The following is a 20,679-nucleotide window of genomic DNA, read 5'->3' on the forward strand; positions in this document are numbered from 1 at the left end:
AATAGATTTAAGTAATATTGTCTATACAAAATACGCATTAGTTACGATAATAGTGTCGTAATCACCAAAAACCAAATAGGAACCTCAGCCTGCTGCTTGCTCTCGGGATAGTTCACATAAATAGCCACGCAAATGCACAAGCTTCGAGACACATTTCAACATGCTTCCTTTTAAAATAAAATCTTTACAAGTTCAATCTTAAATACTCAAGTTAGATGGGGGCAAAAGTCGAAAGAACCATATGGTACACTGTTATACAACCCCAGCCTCCAACTATGAAGCACTACATCAAGTCATTAAGGACATGAACTCGAATCAATCAATAAATCCTCATAAAAGTCCTTCAACAGTTATCTAGGAATTCTAGGAAGTGTTTTCGTCCCAAACACAACGGCGGGGTGCGTGCGCGTGCCAACACATACGGCATTATGAAGCTGTCCCTTGAGTAGCCACTAGATACATCAATCCTTTCTATGACAAGTCTTGGTAAGAACAATCAGGTTACCTTTTGTACAAACCTCTCTCATTCTACCAGGGAGTACAGCTACAAGAACTAAACTTTCTTTTGGATGCCATGTCTGGGGATGAGGAACATGGCCTCACAAAAATCAGCTCCGTTTGAACCACAACCCACTTTTAATTTTAGGGCTAGTTTGGAAACTATATTTTTCTAAGGGATTCCTATTTTCTCAAGGGAAAATGAACTAATTTTCCTTAGGAAAATGAAAATCCAGTGGAAAAATTGGGTTCCCAAATTAGTCCTTACAGTTAAAGGTGAAATACCAGCACAACCACCAACTTCAACGCAGTGAGATGGTGGAACTTCCAACTTCAGTTACAGTGCTGCAGAATCTATCAGCGCATGGTGTTTTAGGAAAACGGTAGGTGGAGGCAGGAGAGTCCGGTGCAGGTTGTATCAGGGCATGGTGATCCTGAGAAGGTTGTATCAGGGAACATGGCCTGCAGAAATCATCAAACCTCACGTTAGAATAATAATTTATTTGACATGCTTGAGGAGTCAGATGCTGGACTACCTCATTCCACAAACCAAACACCTCATTCCACAAACCAAACACCCCCTAAACTCATTCCACTCTACTTTTGCAAAATTAGATAGATAGTTTTTTTTAACGGGCAGGAGAACTACGCATTAAGTATATTAAGGGGATCGAAATAGAGGTCTAAAATAGACCAAACATCCAAGGAAAACCACCTTACGTTGGCCAAAAACAGAAATACACAAACCATATGTTTGGTTGCATGCACGCGCACAACCAGACTCTGCATATGCATTGACCAGGCTTCGGTCTGTGTCTGGTTGCTTGTACAGGACAGACAAGACCTACATTTGCGAGTGCAATCCAAGTCAAATCAAACAACTTTACCATCATCTGTGGAGACACAGCACAAGAGTGTATCCGATGAGCCAGGTTAGAGCTAGCCAAGCGCTAGATATTCACGGAACCAATCACACGGAAAAAGATCCATCTAAGAAACAACCTATAGAAAACTACTACTATCAGAAGCCAACAAACAGACTAACTCCAAACCGCGTGCAGACATCTCGTGCCTGCAAGACACCACCGATGAACGCCATCTTTGATGTTTTGAATAATACGATTGCCACCATGAGTAGCCCCCATTTCGTTGTTTCCATAGCCACCATGCCACCAGCACAACAAGCAAATGTTCCTTTGCGTTGCACAGCTGGGATCTTTCCTTCCAGATTAGCCCACCAAACTTGGAAAACCAAATCAGAATTTGATGGAGAAAACTGTTGCAGATTAACCATGGATAGAATCCTAAACCACAATTCTCTCGAGAAGACACAAGAAATCAGAAGGTGCTGCACTGTTTCATCTTCTTGATCACAAAGAGGGCATTGAACCGGATGATTTAAACCCCTTTTCGCTAAGCGATCTGCTGTCCAACATTTATCTTGAGCTGCAAGCCAGAGAAAGAACTTGCATCTTGGTGGAGCCCAGGTCCTCCAAATACGATCAGCTGGCGCGAAACTAGCACCCCCCACCATAAATCGATCATAGGCCGACTTGGAGGAATAAGAACCCGAAGAGGATGGTGTCCAAATGTGTTGATCTTGAGTAGCAGGTAGCAGGTAGGCCTCCCGAACAAGATCCCAGATTTGGAAAAAATCTGAGAAAGCACTAGGGGGGAAATTCCCCGGAATATCACCCATAACAGCTTCATGGACAGTCAGCGTCCTCACTGCTTTTCTATTAACAGCAGCAAACAAGTTAGAAGCCAACTCTACAATTCTCCTACCATCTAACCAGCGATCTGTCCAAAATTTGGTGCTTGTTCCATTGCCCACAATTGACTGAATTGAAACAGCAAAAATTGCAGCGGCGTTAGGATGAACTTGGACTTCAAAGGAGTTCCACGGGCGATCAGGTTGAGTCTTTTTCAGCCATAACCAACGCAGATTAAGAGACCAGCCCATAACTTCCAGGTTTGGAATGCCTAATCCACCACAGATCAGAGGCATACACACCTTCTGCCAATTCACTAAGCAGTGTTTTCCTTTGACGTCTTTACAGCCTTTCCAAAGGAATCCACTTCTCAATTTGTCAATGCCTTGATGACTCATTAAGGAATAAATAATTCATATTAAAACCTAGATCCATTCAGTAAAGTAAGCTTCATGGTTGACTCTGAACACGTGAAAACGCAATAACAGCCAGACAGTGCATTATTCGCCATGCCTAACTATTACTAGATTTGTAATGAACAGCTTTGGGCTTTTTAACTGCTGAATGCAGAACTAATAAATGATGTTCTAGGTGCTACATCTGCTTTAAAAAGCATAGCAACACTGTACATGTAAGTGCCAGTGATCAATACAAGTTACTTTTGCTTCAGAGAGAATTCCACTTTTTAAGGAATGATGCTACATCTATATTATCGTGTCTTCAAGGAAAACTGTATTATTCTCATAAGTTCGCAAATCAGTACAAAAGTGCAAAGCACTATGTAAGTATATGTTTGGGAACACCCTCGGCCTATCTTCGGTAGATCGTGTAAAATAGGGGACGTCACACTGTAGATTACATTGTTTGACACTATTTGCAGATTGAAGTTTGAGATAGGAGAACTGCTGGAGATGAGAGGGTTAAGGCATTCTACATCTCAGCTGGTAGAATGAAAAGAATGATGCATACCTTCTAAGAGGCAGCAAAAAAAACACACAATAGAGACTCATGTTATGGCATATTATTCTCTCCCATCTTATGAAACTATAACTCGTTTCTGTTATGAAGAAAGAAAAGATACCTTCGCACAGTATGGCTTACAAAACAAGGTAACCAAACCCTAAAGCATTCATGTTTCTGTTATTTGTTAAGAAAAAAATACCTATGTCAGTCTGGCTTGCAAGACAAGGTAACCAAAGACTAAAATAGCCATTTCACTAATAGAAGTTATCGTACCAACCAGAGCAACATACGAAGCCATAATGCAGTTTTGAATTGCTCAACTAGGTATAATATGGAGGGAACAAAAGTAAAAATCTAGTTACAAGCATGCCAAATGACATAGGCAAGGAAATATCCTCGTGTACTACTTTACAAGCAAACTCCTGCCGTCTTGTCATATCTATAGCATACCATGAACACTCTAAGACAGTCCTAGACAATAGATTTGTGGGGACAGGGAATGATAGCCATAATACTAAACTTTCAGGGTTTTTTAGACTGATAGTCTAATCCGTGTACTTGGCTAACCAAAATATTCTTTCTTTTTGATTTTTGGTGTATATATTCTGATTAAATTCCTATTAGCATAAAACTAGTATATCCTCCTCACTGTAAATTACACATTATGAAATAATGAATGCATGTAATACAATATGCACTCTCTTAAACTGAACTATTCTCTCTTTTTGGTGTATATAGCCAGATTAAACTCCTCTCGACATAAAACTGGTATATCCTCCTTACTGTACATTAAACATTGTGAAATAGTGAATGCATGCAGTACAATCTGTAGTCTCTTGAATGGAAGGCGTCAGGGCACATAAACATGCAGCGTTATTACTTATTATTCAAAAGTAGTTCAGTTGCTAACAATACTGGGTAGAGCATGTCTACCTAAAAGATACTAAGTATTAACATCCAAGATTTTCTACCATGCAAGACTAGTCAAAGTGGGTAGAGCTAACAAATAGATGCATAGATATTTTTGCAAGACCTCTGTATCTTTATCCTACAATAGCCAAAAAAGATCAATACAAATGTACATTAACACATAGCCCAGCTAAAATTGGCAAATCGTTCAACCACTTCGATGCACAACCAAATGATTTTCAACTAAATGGGTTTCGTTTGCATGGGCCTCTAAAGCAATTGACAGCCAGGAACAATGAGTTACCACAAGATAAGTAATTACAAGTTACAACGCACCTCAAGATTCTGGAAACTGAAGTTCCACAATTACACCATGATGCAACTCCACTCTGGGTACGGCACTTCCTCCGCAAACAACTTTAGAGCTGAGGAAGCTCTTGTGGGTTCTCCATTGATGCCCTTAATATCATGCCTGCTCTCCGCTTCTTGTCATCCTTTGCTTCCTCTTTCAAGAAGGATGGATCTTCTCTCAGGTCCAGGGTTCTTGAATTCAGAGCTGCTGCCAACGGCTTCTTTCCAAATCCAATCTTAAGGTGCACCGGAGCCCTCTCTTTGGGAACAATGCTCCTTTGGTTTTCATCCAATCCTGCCCCAGCATCAACATCCCTGACGATGGTTCTAGATTGCATAGCTGGCGCAAATGCCTCGAGGACAGATAGTTTCTTCTTTTCCGGAGGCATACCAACCTCAGATACATCCTTCTCCCCAGGCGGCAATGCTGGCTCAAGAAACGGGTTTCTCTTTGTCCCAGCTGCCTGTATCTCCTTCCCCTTCTCTGCGCTATCCTCCGCCAATGCAACCGCTGGATGAAACCCATCCGCGCCTGCCATAGCCAGCCTTCGCTGCAAGCTGAGCAGGGATTTCTCGGCCTTCCTCCGTTGCCGCACCTGCTCCACCTTGTCCACCCTGTCCTTGGTCGCCGAAGGCTCATCCCACACCTCCGTGCTCACATAGGTGTGCGGATCCGGGAACGCAGGCAGCCACTCCGGCACGTGCTTCAACCCAGTCTCCCTCCCCGCCGCCGCCGCAGCCGGGCTGGCAGAGGGCTGCGGCTGCACGCGCTGGACGGGGAACCTAGGCAGCGGCCGCGCGAACGGCACCTCGTCCTTGGAGTCGACGAACGCCATGAGGTCCCTGACGACGCCGGAACCAACGAGGCAGCGGCCCGTGTCCGCCGCGCCCGCGAAGCCGTCCGTGTCGGCGCCGACCTCCTCGAGCACCTGGATGACGTCGAGTTCGTTGGCGAGCGCGCGGCCGGCGAGGTTGGCGTTGAAGGCGGCGGACCGGCCCAGGTGGGTGATGTAGCGCAAGAGGACGTCGACGACCGCGTCCACCGCGGAGCGGTGCGCGCAGTCGAACCCCGCGGCCTCCAGCGCCTGCGCAACCGCGGCGCGTGCCACCGCCCGCCCGAACTCGTCCCCGCTGCCGCTGCCTCCTCCGCTCATATCTCCGCCGCTTCTCCTCCCCACGCCTTCCAGGCACTCATGCCGCCGAAGCACCGAGCAGGGCTGGTCACAGATCCGGACGGGCAGACGGCCGCTAGGGTTCAGATCTCTCGGACTGCGCCACCGCCCGACCCGAATCGATTGACCCACGCTCAGCAACGCATCGAATCGAGCTCCTCCAGCTCGCTCTCGCTCCCGGCTGGCCGCCTGAGTGATTCGAGCTGGAATTCAAATTCAAGCCACAAACGGTTGGTAAGAATTCGAGTCGAGGCAAGGCGGAGCGCGGCGGGGCGGATTGGGCGGCAAATGGTGGGGATGGGTAGGCGGGTCAGAGACGGAGGGGATGGCGCCATGGCGGTGGGCAGGTCTCATCTTATAGAGGCGGACGAGCAGGCGGCGGCGGTGGGTGGGCTGGCTGGATTCGCGTGTGCGGTAGGAGGGGTGCGCGTAGCAAGGACTGCACGCCGTACACGTGGCTAGTCTGAGATTGGACTCGCCACTCGACTCCGGGGTATAACATTAACACAAAATATATATTTTCTATTGATTAAGTGTATAAATATGGAGCCAACCATCAATGTTTAAATACTTATTTTTATATACTTATTTTTTATATAAATATTTTTATTATAGTAGTAGATAAGAGATTATAGAAGTACGAGCTGATTCTAAAGAAATATAGGATTTTTTAAAAAATATTGACACCGACGACTGCTTTACATCCAGCATTGTTTGGTCAGGTCCAGACCGGAGAAAGATCCCCTGCAGTTGAGTCACTGACATGTGGGGTCAGATCCAGGTTGGACCTACTCGTCTAAACCGGCCCAACGCAGGCGCCACATCAGCCTGACACAAAGCAGCCGGCCACTTTTAGGTTTCAACCACGTCCAAGTTGCTGTTACATGATCAGGATTCAGGGCTAGTATACATAACAAATGATGGATGCTCCATCCAGCTGACAATGAATCGTTTGAAAATTTGTGATGAACCGTAACAACTGATAATGATGCTCCATCAACCAAACCATGCGGCACTTGTCACAGCTAAGCGTGTTCATGGCTGATTGTTGGTAAGAAATGGCTGGCGTGTGGCCGACGCCACTGGAGAAGCTGGACTCTGGTGAATCTGCACGCTGCCTGCTGATGCCTGGTTCGCGGCTCTGTTGCTGCCGAAGTTCTTGCGGTTCGACTCCCTCGCTATCCTTGAACCGAACTGCGTAAAGTATTGGATGGGAGAAAGCATTCAGGTGTAAAAGCTTGTAGGCGAAAACTGCTTCTGCTCTATTATATGCGTGGAGCCACACAATGAAAATGATGCTGGTCATATAATTGTAATTATTATGGCACTCACATGTATCAGATGTTTAAGCAGATCTTCTATGTGCAACTTTATCCAACCACCTAACTACCAAAGATGCTTTACCTCTCGTGTTAGTCAATACTCATAGATTTTTGCTAATAATTGGGTACATTTTACCATTGTTTTCTCAAGGGATTTTATTAATAGACCGGTACTTTTACCAACTAAGGCCAAGTATCTGGTTAGAATATGCACCTGGATCGCGCGCTTTGGCTGAAGAGCAGCTTCTTGTAGGCCCAGCAGCCTTGCAACCTACATAAATAGGACATGGTGATTGTTATTCACTCATTTGCCACACTTGTAACTGTGTCATTAGACAATACTACCTCCGTTCACAAATATATGACGCCGTTGACTTTTTTCCAAACTTTGACCACTAATCTTATTCAAAATATTTATTTCAAAAAGTAAAATTTCAAGTCACACTCAAACAACTGTAAGTGATAAAACAAATCACAACAAAATAAACGATAACTGAAGCTTTTTTTTGAATAAAACGAGTGGTCAAAGTTTCAAAAAAGTCAACGGTGTTATATATTTATGAACGGGGAAGTACCATTCTATCCACACAACTGATGCACTCAGCAAGTATAAAACAACTTCTATTTGAAGCAAGGCAAATTATGCGCGAACCTCTCTCAAGATCTTCTTGTCACCCCTTCCAACAGGTTCATCAAGCTTAGCAATTTCCCATAACGGAATTTCCAACAAAGTTTTTATCACGTTCTCGTCAAGAAATGGGAAACGGGCCTACAAGATGGACACTAGTGCAGATTAGATAGCCAAAAAAACTAAGTCCGTTACTGAAAATGCTAGGCATTCAAATTCATAACACTGAAAGACAGCTTACCTCCTTGCCATGATCAGAGATGCACCTATCATCTCTTCCCATATTCCTTTTCCATATTCTCTGCACATCTAGTCTCATCTCCTGATCCAATGCGTTCCACCTAAATAGCAGCATAAAAGCTCACAACAATTAGTAGGATTCTTACCATTACAGTTTCTTGAAAAAATTAATTGATATCCACCATACTAAGTACAACAAATCAAACTGATCTTTGGACATACCCTCCAAGCCTATATTTAGTCCGATGTCTACCATAACCAGCACACTGCTCATCAGCCCCAGAACCCACTATAAGGACTCTAGATCTCGACCTGTACTTATAGCGAGAACCATCTTGCATACGACATATACTTCCATCCACCCAACCATCACCACCAGCAGCCAACCAGAGTGCAATACCAATGTTCAAATCCTGTAGAACAGATCCAATGTTTCAGCTTTGATAACTCTACCATGAATTACACTCTCCATTCCAAATAATAGTTCACTTTGGCTTTGTCCCAAGTCAAACCTCTAACATTGACCAGGTTTTAGAAAAAAAATATTGTATCAACATCTCGATTCCATGGAGAAATTAATGGGGAAAAAACTCGACCTATGGGGGATAAGACAGCACCCGGACGTTGTATGTAGAATAAGACCTTCCTACGCAGGTCGAGAAATCCCCCAAACCCTTGCTCCACCCACACATAGCGGCAATGTAGCACATGTGAGAACGACCACGACGACCGGACCTTAGATCTGTGTTTTTGCGTGGGACAGACGAGAGGATTTTTTAACCACAATCTGAAATTCACTCCCACGGGGAGTCGAACTCAGGACCTGAGGAGTACTACTCAGTCCACCTAACCAACTTAGCTAGAGACCCTTTCACGAAATTAATGGAACAATCTTGACAGTATAGATGTTGGTGCATTTTCCTATAAACTTGGTCACAAAACCAAAGTGAACTATAATTTGGAACAGAAGTCGTAATAAAGACAATTTCAAGTTAATGTTACCATTCCAAAACCACAAATCCACAAACATGTAAACAGACTAACAGAGTGCAGGTGTACAAACAAAATATATGGCATGTTTGCTAACATTGTACCATGGGAAGCAATGGAATGAACATATAAAACTTTAATAAAAGGATACACACCATAAAGGTATTTGAAGGGTGTATGAGTGACATCACATGTTCACTTTCCCCGTTCAAGTCTGTCAAAGCAGTGTCAATCTCAATAAGACGCCATCTGCAATTTAAGAACACAGGGACAATAAAACAAATACATCAGCTTAAAGTCACAGTGCAACACAGCATTTATTGCTAAACTCAAAAACTAAAATGAATTACAAACTTGCATGAATTGCCAGGAAAGCATACAAATAAAGATGCAATAGTGCATCGAAGCAAAGAACATAAAACATCATAATGGCAAGGACCTTGTTAGGTATAATAGGAATTTCATTCCCCCAAAAAGGAAACTGGGTGCAGGTATATCATCGTTCTTCAAGTATAATTATTATGGACAATATGAAGATAGGTACCATTAAATAAAATCAAATACATTTAGTACTAGATTATACAAGCTGTTGAGGCTAAGAACACAACAAATTCAGAAGTCAAATCACCTCCGGCACGGAGATATCCTCTGAAGCTCCTTCAGTCCAGCTATTGCAGAAATCCTATCAGGGGCAAGTTGCCCATCAAAACTGACATTTAACAAATCAATTATCCCTGTTGGAAATCTTCTTTGTTAGCTTTACTTAATATTCAAGTTCAGGATAGAGATGAAGAACATAATCTTATCTAAATATAATATATAAGGGCTTTGAAAGTTTAAATGCAGCCAAGTAAAATTAATAGTTGGACATACATTTGGAATCAATGCACTGGTCTAGCAGTGCTGCAAGTAGCATGGAGTCTAAGCCACCGGAGAAGAGGACTGCTATTGGGGCTGACTCTCCGTCCTCAGATCTATCCAGAGTACCCTGTCCACATGAAAGAACTTAGTGTAACCTGATGTACTAACAAGTAATGGAACATAAAAAAGGATGTAATTATTTTCAAAGGTCCTGATCAATTATTTTGGAAGGTGGAGCTATTAAATGACCATAGGTATAATAGAACAGCATTAAGAAATTAAAACTTAACATGTATGCCAACCTGAAAGAGTGTGTTCATTTTAGTCCGCAGCATTACAGATTCCCTTAATGCAACCAATACTCTATGTGCTGGATGTACAGATCAACATAAACAATATATCAGTATAAGGAACTCTTTGAGATGGTTTAATTATGAAATTTCAGCGGTAAATGTTTCATGTACCTGACTGTGTTATGCAATTTGCATCACATAAACTAGAATCTGACAGAAAATCTGCCTTTGTGATCCCATTATTCGTATTTTCTTCAGGTTCTCTTGAGCTTATGAAGCTCTGAGACAACTGATGGTTCCCTCTGTCAACAGGAATGTTCTCCATGGTAGGAACTGTGAGTTTCCTCTCCCATTTGATCAATCCATTCAATGAAGAAGCCATCCATTTATGTGTGTTAACTTCCACAATCCACCCTTCCTTCATGCATGCACCATGCTTTCCAATGTCTTTCATATGCATGCTGTATATCCCACAAGGAAGCTCTTCCCAGTAGCTAGCTTTAGTATGGTTAGACATGTCACGATCTGACACTGTTTGATCTGTAGCAGAAGAAAAGACCACAAACACAATATCAGATTTGTGAAAAATGAATGTAAAGAAACAAAAAACTTAAGCACAGACAAAACCACAGCTTACTGCAGAGATGGACACCTGAAAATTAAGCACATCTTACCAGAGTGAATCTTTGCAAATGAAGGGGGTGATACTGATGATAATATGAAGTGAGAATCATCAGCTGTGGGCCAATGTACCAAGAGGCTTCTTCTCCCAAATGCATCCCGGCCAAACCAAATCGTATTTGACTTCATCTGTAAGTTCAAGATGGCTTGGGTGTTAGAAAGATGAACTCCAACAGATTGCAAAGATCACATTCATGAAAATTACCTGCCTGCCAGTATATCAAAGCCCATGGACCTTTGATTGTGGAAAGAACTTGCAAAACTGATTTGGCACCACTCCCAGTACCACAACAAGTACATGTTTTATCTCTACCAAGAGCATGGCAATCACATGAACAACAAGATTCCAGAGAGTTGAAAAGAGCTTGGGTGTCATTTTCATCATCCGCAACCTGAATTCCTCCATATATCTCACCTTACGAGAAATAATTTCATTAATTTGATCAGCATATGTCACCAGAGGACCACAATTTGTGAAGAAATAAAAAGAAACAACTTTATATCAAGATCAAGGGCATTACCATTATACAGAAAGACACTTCCACTGGGGGCCACCAGCGGCTGCGAAACCAGCTTAGCTCCCCTAAGATGCAGTGTTGCTCCGATGAAGAACAAATCAGCAACACTAGAGTCACTCACACCGATTTTACCCTCTACTCCATCATTGCAACCATCACCAACTGCAACGCACAACACCCTATAAGAAAATACTTAGATTCAACCAAAGTCCTGCACATATAGTCACCACCCACCAACAACCGTGCCATCAGCAAGAAGGCAGCGACTTCTGTAGCCTAGGCTATCAGGGCCCCGCCGGCGCAGGGCCTCCTTCAGCTCATCTGGCACGCCCTTCCTCTGCAGTTACGTGAAAGCAGCAAATCAACCTAAGATAGCTAAGGTTTAGTTTATGGACAGGGTTTAACTGAAGGTTTGGGAGGTTCGAGGTTGTAGTAACATACCTTGCAGGAGTGCTGGGTCTCCAATGCGGCAGTAGTTGCAGTGGCACAGGGAACGATGACAAGGCGGTCACTGGCGAGGACAAGGGCAATACCGCACATCGATGACTTCAGGGTCTTCTTGCCAGTGGAAAGGGGCCAGTGCGCACAATGACTGTATAAAAGATGATGTTTTTGCAGCAAGGACCTGAAGAACAAGACATTAGTCCTTTTTTTGGTGAAACAATTGGTTGTATACAATTATGGAAACATTTTTTTAGACATCAAACATAAGTAGTGTTTAAGGCCATGTTTGGTAGGACTTCAAGTCTGTCAAATCCCAAGGGCCAAATGAGCACCCCGACTCATGGACCAGATCTTTTATACACATAATATATAGGATATATATGGGAAAGGGCCAAATTGGATAAAGGACGGAGTCTAGACTTGGCCCTTCGTCGTTGTGAGGATCATGAGAAAATGCCGCTCTGCAGATTGAGGAAAGAGCGTTCCTCAAGAGCATGTGAATGCATTGTTGTCATTGGCTCAGCAGGTTGCATAGGGCAGTGATGGTGGTCACCCAATTGTCACCGAGAGAGGGGGACACACACACACACACACACACACACACACACACACACACACAGAGAGAGAGAGAGAGAGAGAGAGAGCACGGGGAGAAGAGAATGCAGGGAGGATGCAGAGGGGGCTGTCAAATTTTAGGATTTGACACAGTACTGAAGAGCTATTGCCATCCTTCCAAACAAAAACTTCACAGAATTTTATGCTGGTCCCCTAAGAACATCTCCAAAAAAACACCTACAAAATAGAGTCCTGAGACTGGTGTTTGGACCTTCCTATAAACTATTGGGAAGAAAAAGAAAAAAAAACTCCCCATCAATTCCCTTTTATTCGTTCACATAAAAGTAAACCCTCATGTCTTTGTGACAGTAATTAGTTGATCAGTTCGTTTAGGTGCCTCCAGGACCTGAACTTCATTTCTTCCTACTGCTAATCCTCATGTCTGCCACTTCCTACTTCCTTGCTGCCGGAAGACAGCATCCATGTTATCTCTGCCAAGACAAGGGTATCTGCTCTCTTCTTCACCGGCCATTGCATACATTTCCCCTCCTGCAGTGGCCAGTTTGATGATCTGTAAGATGTATTCACTATTCAGACTACTAGTGTGTGTGTGTGTGTTTCCTCTGTATCGCCCTAACTATTTGATGATGGAGACAATGTGGCCACACACACATATGGAGTCTGCGGTCCACCAAATGTTTGGAGGTAAGGAACAAAAGACCTTCTCTATTGTTACCTGCCCATCTGAACATAAAACAAGCTTAACCCTGGTTAACTCAATGACTACAATTTGTCTGGGCTTCACAGTCAAGAACTTGTGGTAGGCCACAGTATGATATTACCACATCAACCAAACAAGAGATACAGGAGAATAAGAAACAAAAAGGCCAAACACAGGCATAGTGTTCAGAGGCAAGGAACATAAAGCTGTTGAATTGGCATTACACATCTGAATTTTGACCAAGTAAACCTGAAAGTTTTAAACCAGAAAACAGAAGAATGTTATCACTTGTCACAGATCGAATGATGAACATCAGTATGACACTACAATGAACCCATATGCTCGCCTGGCATTCATACTACTAGCAAGATTAGTCTTTGCAGTGACGAAAACTTACAATCATAATCAGGTATTGCATTGCATGAGCTAGCGTATATATAAATGAAAACGATGAGCACTGAAGCGTTGTTCTGTTTTGTTTGTAAGTAGATAAGTAAAAGAGACAGTGAGGTCTGGACCCTATTGGCCCGTCCATATGCACATGGAAGCTTAGGTTAGGTGTTCCATGGATCTGGATGTTAAGACTGCAAGCAGCCTATTTGATTGAAATAGATAAATGAAACCCTAGTGTGCGGAGGCATATGGACAATCCATCGAAATATATGTAATCGAATAGTTAAACGAAAGAAAAGGAAGTGCAACAGTAGTAATGCATGCATACATACATATATACGAAAACGGAATCGAGGATTTTAAGTAAGGTCATGGAATCCAGTGTGATGGAATCGACAATAATAGGAGGGGATTAGGACTTACGAGGTGAGCGCTTACGTTTGGTGGAGCCGAACCTGGCTGTCGATGCTTATTGTCTTGTGGCGTGAAGGTAGCGCCGACGAGACTCGATCACCGGCGCGGCGGCGGCGGTCTGGTCTGAGTGTGCGACTCTTGCTCCCTCAGTACCTCTTTTCTCTTTCATCGAGAGGAGGGATTATTTTTTTTTCATTAGGCTGTCTACCGTGAAGTTGAAATGTGAAGGATAGAATGGCTAAGACAGCTTACAGCATTTCCAAGATACTCTTTATTTTTGGCTTTCTATTTGATTCTCTATTTACTTTTTTATAAATATTATATTATATATGTAACATCTCACTCCAACAGATTATCTATCTATTTTTACTAGTCATGTGGCTAACCAAATTTGGCTAGTAAGAAAGCCAATTTAGAGAGTCAGATAGCTAGTATGTTAGAGACTTATTTTGCTGTTGAGTAGCCAAATTTTGGTTTGGCGAGCCATTTAACTCAGTGGCGGATCCAGGATTGATCCAAGAGGGGGCTGGCTACTAAGTTAAAACTATAACAAAAAATTTAAACCAAACAAAAAAATATAATTGATGTTTAATATGACATAAGAAGCAAGATATAATTTAAACATTTAAGAAATATGTAGTCTAAAAATAAGTCGATACAAAATTTATAAATACAATAATCTTGCACATACCGTTCATGAGTTGATGCTGCGAGGTAAATTTATCTTCCGAGTTCTTAAGCCTTGAAAATGCTTCAAAATCTTATTCCTATAATTAAACATGAGATTAGTATCAAATAAATAATCAAATTCAAATCAAGCTTTAAATCACAATTCACAAACCCCTGCTCTGGCCTCTGTTTCGCTGCGGCAGTGCTCTACTGCTCTGGCCTCTGCTGGACTGCTGCTCTACTGTGACGGCCGACGGGCGACTGGCGTCCGGCGGTCCGGCTCGCGGGCGGCGGCTCCGGGCTCCAGGCTCCAGCCGCTCTAGGCGAGCAGCCGAGCAGGAGCAGGTGAGGTGCGGCCGTGCGGCCTGCTCCTGGGCGGGCGGATGCTGGCGCCGTGGCGCGGTGCCGTGGGCCTGCAGACTGCTCCTGGGCGCTGGGCGGGCGGACAGACGGTGGCGCGGTGCCGTGGCCCGTGGTGGTCGCCGCCTCGCCGGTGTCGCGGTGCGTCCGTGCGCGGGCGCCCTGGCGGCTGCTTCTCCTTAGGTTAGGGGCTGGCGGTGCCGCTGTGCTGGGGCTGGTCCGTATGAGCCTATTCCTCTCCCTACTCTCTACTCCTCGCGTTGTTGGGCCGCGACCGGGGCTGCAGCCCAGACAGCCCTGGTCGCAAATCCGCCTCTGATTTAACTAGTCTCTTAAAGATGCTCTTAGGTCCAACTTAGCGTGCATGTTGTCGTATAAAACATTTCTTTATATTGTAGACTGCAATGTTTAGACTATTCCAATCCAAATATTATACTCCAACATCTAAACATATCACATAAAATGAAAAGTATGGTACTGCTATAGCATACACACTTCATAATGTATAATATCATAATTATATAATTTAACTATTTAATCGATGTGAAGTCCACGTAAAAGAGGTAGAGTGCATTAGGCGTGGCGAGACAGCTATAAAAACTTAATCACTCAAATGGAGATGAAACCCAATAGAAAACCGTTGGGGTGTAACCCTCTTAGCTACGCACCATATCGGAACACGGGTATATATGGTGTTAAATGGGCATGGGCCGAGCCGCGCACCCCCTTGGTGTCGTGTCGTGTCATGATATGGATGCGATGACAAGTGAGCAAGGATAGGGTCATCGCTTCCTTAAGGGCGCGCTACATCGGCGTCCGGATGTAGTGACAAATGTGCAAGGGTCTTTGCATCTGTCTCAACTGGTGCGAGGAGTAAGGAAGCTAGCTGAGCTGACTAGGATTCGTGTAGGTAGTTGGAATATACTTACAGGTAAGATAAGAGAGTTAGTCAATGCAATGAGCAGGAGACATGTTAATATCCTATGTGTCTAGAAGACAAAATGAAAGGGTGAAACGGAAATATACCGTTGGACCATTTCTATATTGTTTTGATGATTAGATGCACACCACATTATTTTTTAACTAACATGATGTTGAGCAAAAGTGTTTGAATCAAAATGAGCCGGAAGAGGACTTAGTGCAAAGCTATATGGATCAAGCTAAAAGGTATGTTCTGGTCACTGAGTCAATTGATTTGTATGCTGATCATATTTGTCTAAGTGTCAGGGACTCAACTAAGTCAAGTCCAAAAGGAACAAAAGAAGACAAAGGAAGGAACAAAGAAAAAGTGTTGGACTGCGCAGCACCGGATGGTCCGGTGCACGATCCGGCCAACTGGGCGCTCTCGGGAATTTCAGCCTGTGTCGGCTATAATTCACCGGATCGTCCACGTGTGGTGTCAAACATTCCGGTGAGGCAGTAGCCAATGGCTAGTGGCCACGTCAGCACCTGGCCAACGGTCGACAGACGCACAGGACAGTTTGGTGCCCCCCAGAAACGGAAACCAACCAATCAGGGGATTCTCTGTCGCGTCCAAGGCGCGTAATGTTCACAGTACGGTGTGCACCGGACAGTCCGGTGCACCCACGGACAGAAGGCAACAATGACCTTCCAAATGGATCTCCAATAGCTCCTATCTGTCTTGGGGCTATAAAAGGGACCCCTAGACGCATGGAGCAGTACACCATGCCTTCATTGAACATCCTAAGACATCGAGACTTCGCATACACACATTTGGTTCATCGTGATAGAGATTTGAGCACTTCTTTGAGTTATAATTCCGCTGCGTTGTTTCGTGTGCTCGTTCTTGTCTTGTGTGCATGTTGTTGCTGCAACTCTCGCTCTTGTGTGTGTTGTTATTCTCCCTTACTCTAATGTTCATTTGAGATCATTTGTGTAAGGCGTGAGAGACTCCAAATTGTGGAGATTCCTCACAACGGGATATTATTGAGTTAAAGAGAATCGTGGTATTCAGGTTGATCTTTGGATCACTTGAAAGGGGTTGAAAGCAACCCTCTTCCATTGGGACGCCACAACGTGGAGTAGGCAAGTATTCTACTTGACTGAACCACGAGATAAAAATCGTTGTGTCACGTGTCGTTATTCTTGTGTGATTCTCTCTCTATCTCCATTCACTTGCATAATTGCTCTAAAGTTTAATACTCACATGTGAAGAGCAATTATGTGAAGAAGTTTACTTCGTTCGTACTCCTCACTCAAACTTGGCCTTAGCTTTCACTAATTGAAAGTCGCCTAGAGGGGGTGAATAGGAGAAACCTGAAAATTATAAACTTTGAACACACACTTCTCTCGGGGTTAGTATTAGAAATAAATAATAGTGAATTCGGAGTGCGGAAGATAGTTCTTCTTGCTATGAGTTGCACAATCAATGTGGATAATTTTGGGAGCAAACTCAAAACAATGTAAGCAAGATAACTTTTTAGAGAGAGAGAAGGAGAAACAAATCAAATGGTGAAGATCAACACAAGTGGACACGACGATTTGTTTCCCGAGGTTCGGTTCCAAGGAACCTACTCCCCGTTGAGGAGGCCACAAAGGTCGGGTCTATTTCAACCCTTTCCCTCTCTCAATTGGTCACTTAGACCAGTTGAGTGTTTCTTCTCAATCTCACAGGCCACTAGGACCCCGCAAGGATCACCACACAATTAGGTGTCTCTTGCAAACTTTACAAAACACTTAGAGAGTTTAGAGAGAGATGAAGACAACAACCAAGCAACAAGAGCAACAAAAGAAACACAAGTCACCCTCTCTCAAGTCACTAAACACTTTTGATCACTTGACTTGATTTTGGAACTTGGAGAGGATTGAAGGCTTTGATTGTGTCTTTGGAGTGTATTCTTTGCTCTTGTATTGAATGAAGTGTGTAGAATGCTTAGATTGCTTGAATGGTGGTGGTTGGAGGGTATTTATAGCCCCAACCACTATTCAAGCCGTTGGCTGACTGCTCTGTTGATGGGCACACCGGACACTCCACTGTTCACTATCCGGTGAGTGCCACGTCAGCCGACCGTTGGGGTTTGGAGCGCTTGACCGTTGAAGCCGTTTGTCCTTTTGTTGCACCAGACAGTCCGATGGCACACCAGACAGTCTGGTGCGACCTGTCGTCGCAGACTGTCTTCTGACTTCTGACGCTTCAAACTGCGTGTGCAGTCGCACAGTCGACCGTTGGGCAAAGTTGACCGTTGCTCATTGTCTCACTAGACAGTCCAGTGGCACACCTGACAGTCCGGTGGCACACCGGACAGTCGGGTGATTTTTAGTGGACGAGCGCTGAGAAACCCGAGAGCATCTAGTTCGCGAGATGCTCTAGCAAGGGCACCGGACACTGTCTGGTGCACACCGAACACTATTCGGTGCGCCATTGGCTGCAGCAAGTTGTTTGCTCCAAAATTGTAGAATTGTCTCGTGGTCATTTTCTTTGTATGTGTATATGAACTTTATGCACCTGAGAAAAATGTTAACTAGGCAAACTAAATAGTCCACATGGTTTGTGATGGACGTCAAACACCAAAATCGATTATAGGAAATGTTGAGGTCATTTCCCTTTCAATCTCTCCCTTTTTGGTGATTGATGTCAACACAAACCAAAGCAAATACAAAGTATATAAATGTAACTAGTTTGCATTTTGTCAGATGTGCACAAGTTATTTTGAAATGAAAGCATTTCTAAGCATACATGATGGTTTTGATATATTTAACATTTTGGACCGCATTTGTACCACTTAGCTTGTTTTTTGCAAATCTTTTGGAAAAGTATTTTCCAATTCTTTTGCAATTAGCCAATGGTATAAGAATATGATTTCATTAAAGCATTTTCGAGTTTTTTTATGAAAATTCTCCCCCTATTTCCAATGCTTTTCCTTTGGCTAAATAAAAGCTCCTCTTGAAGAGGTTCTTCCCTTAGCTGTCAAGAGGGTTTTTGCAAATGCCTATTAATTTCTCCCCCTTTATGAATAATTTCTCCCACTTTTTGAAAGAGTTTTTAGAAAACAGGGTGGGTGGTGGTGCGGTCCTTTTGCTTTGGGCCTATTACTATATCCCCCTTTGGCATTAAGCGCCAAAATGAAGAGAACTAGAGGCCTTGTACAAGATATGAATGTAAATACATGAGTAGGGCAAAGGAAATATGATACTGACAAAGTCGTAGTGGAAGCCTTGCCTTTACCTATTACTCCATTTCCCTTTCAATCTAAAACTAAGAATAGAAATACACTTGGAAGCACATTAGTCTTAGCCTTGGTAGAAGAAGAATAAGAAATATGCATTTGTACCAAATGAAAAAGACATGATCAAAGGTATATAAACGAGAAATGTGTGCAAGATTTCAATCGAAGTTTCGAGAATCTAAGATATTGAGATCATTCCTAAGCTTGTTAAAAGTCTTTTCATCCAGGGGCTTGGTGAAGATATCGACTAATTGGTTGTGGGTGCTAACATAAGCAATTTCGATATCCCCCTTTTGTTGGTGATCTCTCAGAAAGTGATACCTGATGTTTATGTGCTTAGTGCGGCTGTGTTCAACGAGATTGTCCGTCATGCGGATTGCACTCTCATTATCACATAGGAGAAGGACTTTGCTCAACTTGTATCCATAGTCCCTAAGGGTTTGCCTCATCCAGAGTAATTGTGCACAACAATGTCCTGAAGCAATATACTCGGCTTCGGCGGTGGATAGAGCTATTGAGTTTTATTTCTTTGAAGCCCAAGACACCAAGGATCTCCCCAAAAACTAACAAGTCCCTGATGTGCTCTTCCTATCAATTTTACATCCGACACAATCGGCAAGAATACCCAATTAGATCAAAGATAGATCCCTTGGGGTACCATAGCCCAAATTTAGTAGTGTAAACTAAATATCTCATTATTCTTTTAATGGCCCTAAGGTGAACTTCTATAGGATTTGCCTGGAACCTTGCACACATGCATACGAAAAGCATAATATCCAGTCGTGAAGCACATAAATAGAGTAAAGAACTTATCATTGACCGGTATACCTTTTGATCTACAGATTTACCTCCCGTGTCGAGGTCGAGATGCCCATTTGTTCCCATGGGTGTCTTGATGGGTTTGGCATTCTTCATTCCAAACTTCTTGAGTATATCTTGAATGTACTTAGTTTGACAGATGAAGGTGCCCTCTTGGAGTTGCTTGATTTGGAATCCAATAAAATACTTCAGCTCCCCCATCATGGACATCTCAAATTCTTGTATCATAATCCTACTAAACTCTTCACAAGATTACTTGTTAGTAGACCCAAAAATAATATCATCAACATAAATTTGGCATATAAGCAAGTCTTTATCAATTGTTTTAGTGAAGAGAGTGTAACACCCTTGGTGTTACTGGCACTAAAACTCGAGCATAACATCATATGCATTGACATTTCATGTTGTTTGTTACACCTAGAATGCATCTACTAGGTAAAACTTCAAAACAAGTGTGATGTGATGATTTGAAGTATTCTTAACCCTAGGGTAGGGTGCTTAACCCTGGGATTAGGGCATATGGGTAAATATGAAGCCGAATGGGGTATTACCTCAAAAGCCGTTGAAAATATTCATAAGAGATCAAGATTGATGGATTTGAGTGGCACAAAAACCCTAAAGTGCTCAAAACCCTAAAAGGAACCCTAGAAAACCCTAATTTGTACTCTAGGGGGTGAATTCAAATTCTCTACACTTTTGGACCAAAATGTAAATATCAAAGTGGTAGAACATCAAAAACCAAGTAACTTTTACATTGGAGGATTTTCAAGTAGTGTGGAGTAATTTGGACTTAATTGCAAAAAGTCCCAAGCACACTTATGTGGCTAACTCTGATTTCAGTGAGATTAGGCCAACTTTGGAGCCTTGTATTTCTTAATTCATGAGGATTTTGCCCTAGGTCGATACATCAATCTTGTAGAGATATGATAGGATCACAACTTTGATTAAGTGACTAAGCATTAGTGCTGTACAAAAATTG

The 20,679-nt window shown here is 43.1% G+C and overlaps 1 protein-coding gene and 1 pseudogene across 4 annotated transcripts; both read right to left on the bottom strand.

The window, feature by feature from the left end:
* Positions 1 to 692: 692 nt before the first annotated feature.
* On the bottom strand, positions 693 to 5,986 carry LOC112136072 (transcription initiation factor pseudogene; annotated as a pseudogene). Its single transcript, NR_154554.1, has 2 exons — positions 4,419 to 5,986; positions 693 to 960 (listed from the first exon to the last, which is right to left on the bottom strand). The product of NR_154554.1 is annotated as a transcription initiation factor pseudogene (transcript).
* Positions 5,987 to 6,250: 264 nt separating this feature from the next.
* On the bottom strand, positions 6,251 to 13,887 carry LOC100281484 (uncharacterized). Of its 3 annotated transcripts, none has more exons than XM_035966745.1 (16): positions 13,690 to 13,882; positions 11,580 to 13,107; positions 11,373 to 11,475; positions 11,142 to 11,300; positions 10,830 to 11,035; positions 10,614 to 10,749; positions 10,111 to 10,479; positions 9,949 to 10,016; positions 9,659 to 9,773; positions 9,414 to 9,519; positions 8,941 to 9,034; positions 8,018 to 8,208; positions 7,797 to 7,896; positions 7,580 to 7,696; positions 7,142 to 7,198; positions 6,251 to 6,799 (listed from the first exon to the last, which is right to left on the bottom strand). In XM_035966745.1, exons 2-16 carry the CDS (start codon positions 11,676 to 11,678, stop codon positions 6,641 to 6,643), a joined length of 2,079 nt encoding a protein of 692 aa, XP_035822638.1. In that variant the 5' UTR covers positions 11,679 to 13,107; positions 13,690 to 13,882; the 3' UTR covers positions 6,251 to 6,640. The 3 variants fall into 3 exon arrangements, with proteins under 3 accessions (XP_035822638.1, XP_035822637.1, NP_001147874.1); XM_035966744.1 differs by having other exon boundaries at positions 6,257 to 6,799; positions 11,580 to 11,763; positions 13,675 to 13,887; NM_001154402.2 differs by having other exon boundaries at positions 6,267 to 6,799; positions 11,580 to 11,763; positions 13,690 to 13,798.
* Between the last annotated feature and the right edge of the window lie 6,792 nt (positions 13,888 to 20,679).

Source organism: Zea mays, chromosome 1 (assembly GCF_902167145.1).
Source record: "Zea mays cultivar B73 chromosome 1, Zm-B73-REFERENCE-NAM-5.0, whole genome shotgun sequence".
Classification (NCBI taxonomy): domain Eukaryota; kingdom Viridiplantae; phylum Streptophyta; class Magnoliopsida; order Poales; family Poaceae; genus Zea; species Zea mays.

Bases quoted from the DNA above. Each gene is read 5' to 3' on its own strand.
- LOC100281484 (XM_035966745.1), bottom strand. From the start codon at position 11,678: ATGTGCGGTATTGCCCTTGTCCTCGCCAGTGACCGCCTTGTCATCGTT. The intron at 10,017-10,110 runs GTACATGAAACA...CTGTACATCCAG, and splicing joins AAATTGCATAACACAGTCAG to CACATAGAGTATTGGTTGCA. The intron at 7,897-8,017 runs GTATGTCCAAAG...GCTGCTATTTAG, and splicing joins ACTAAATATAGGCTTGGAGG to GTGGAACGCATTGGATCAGG.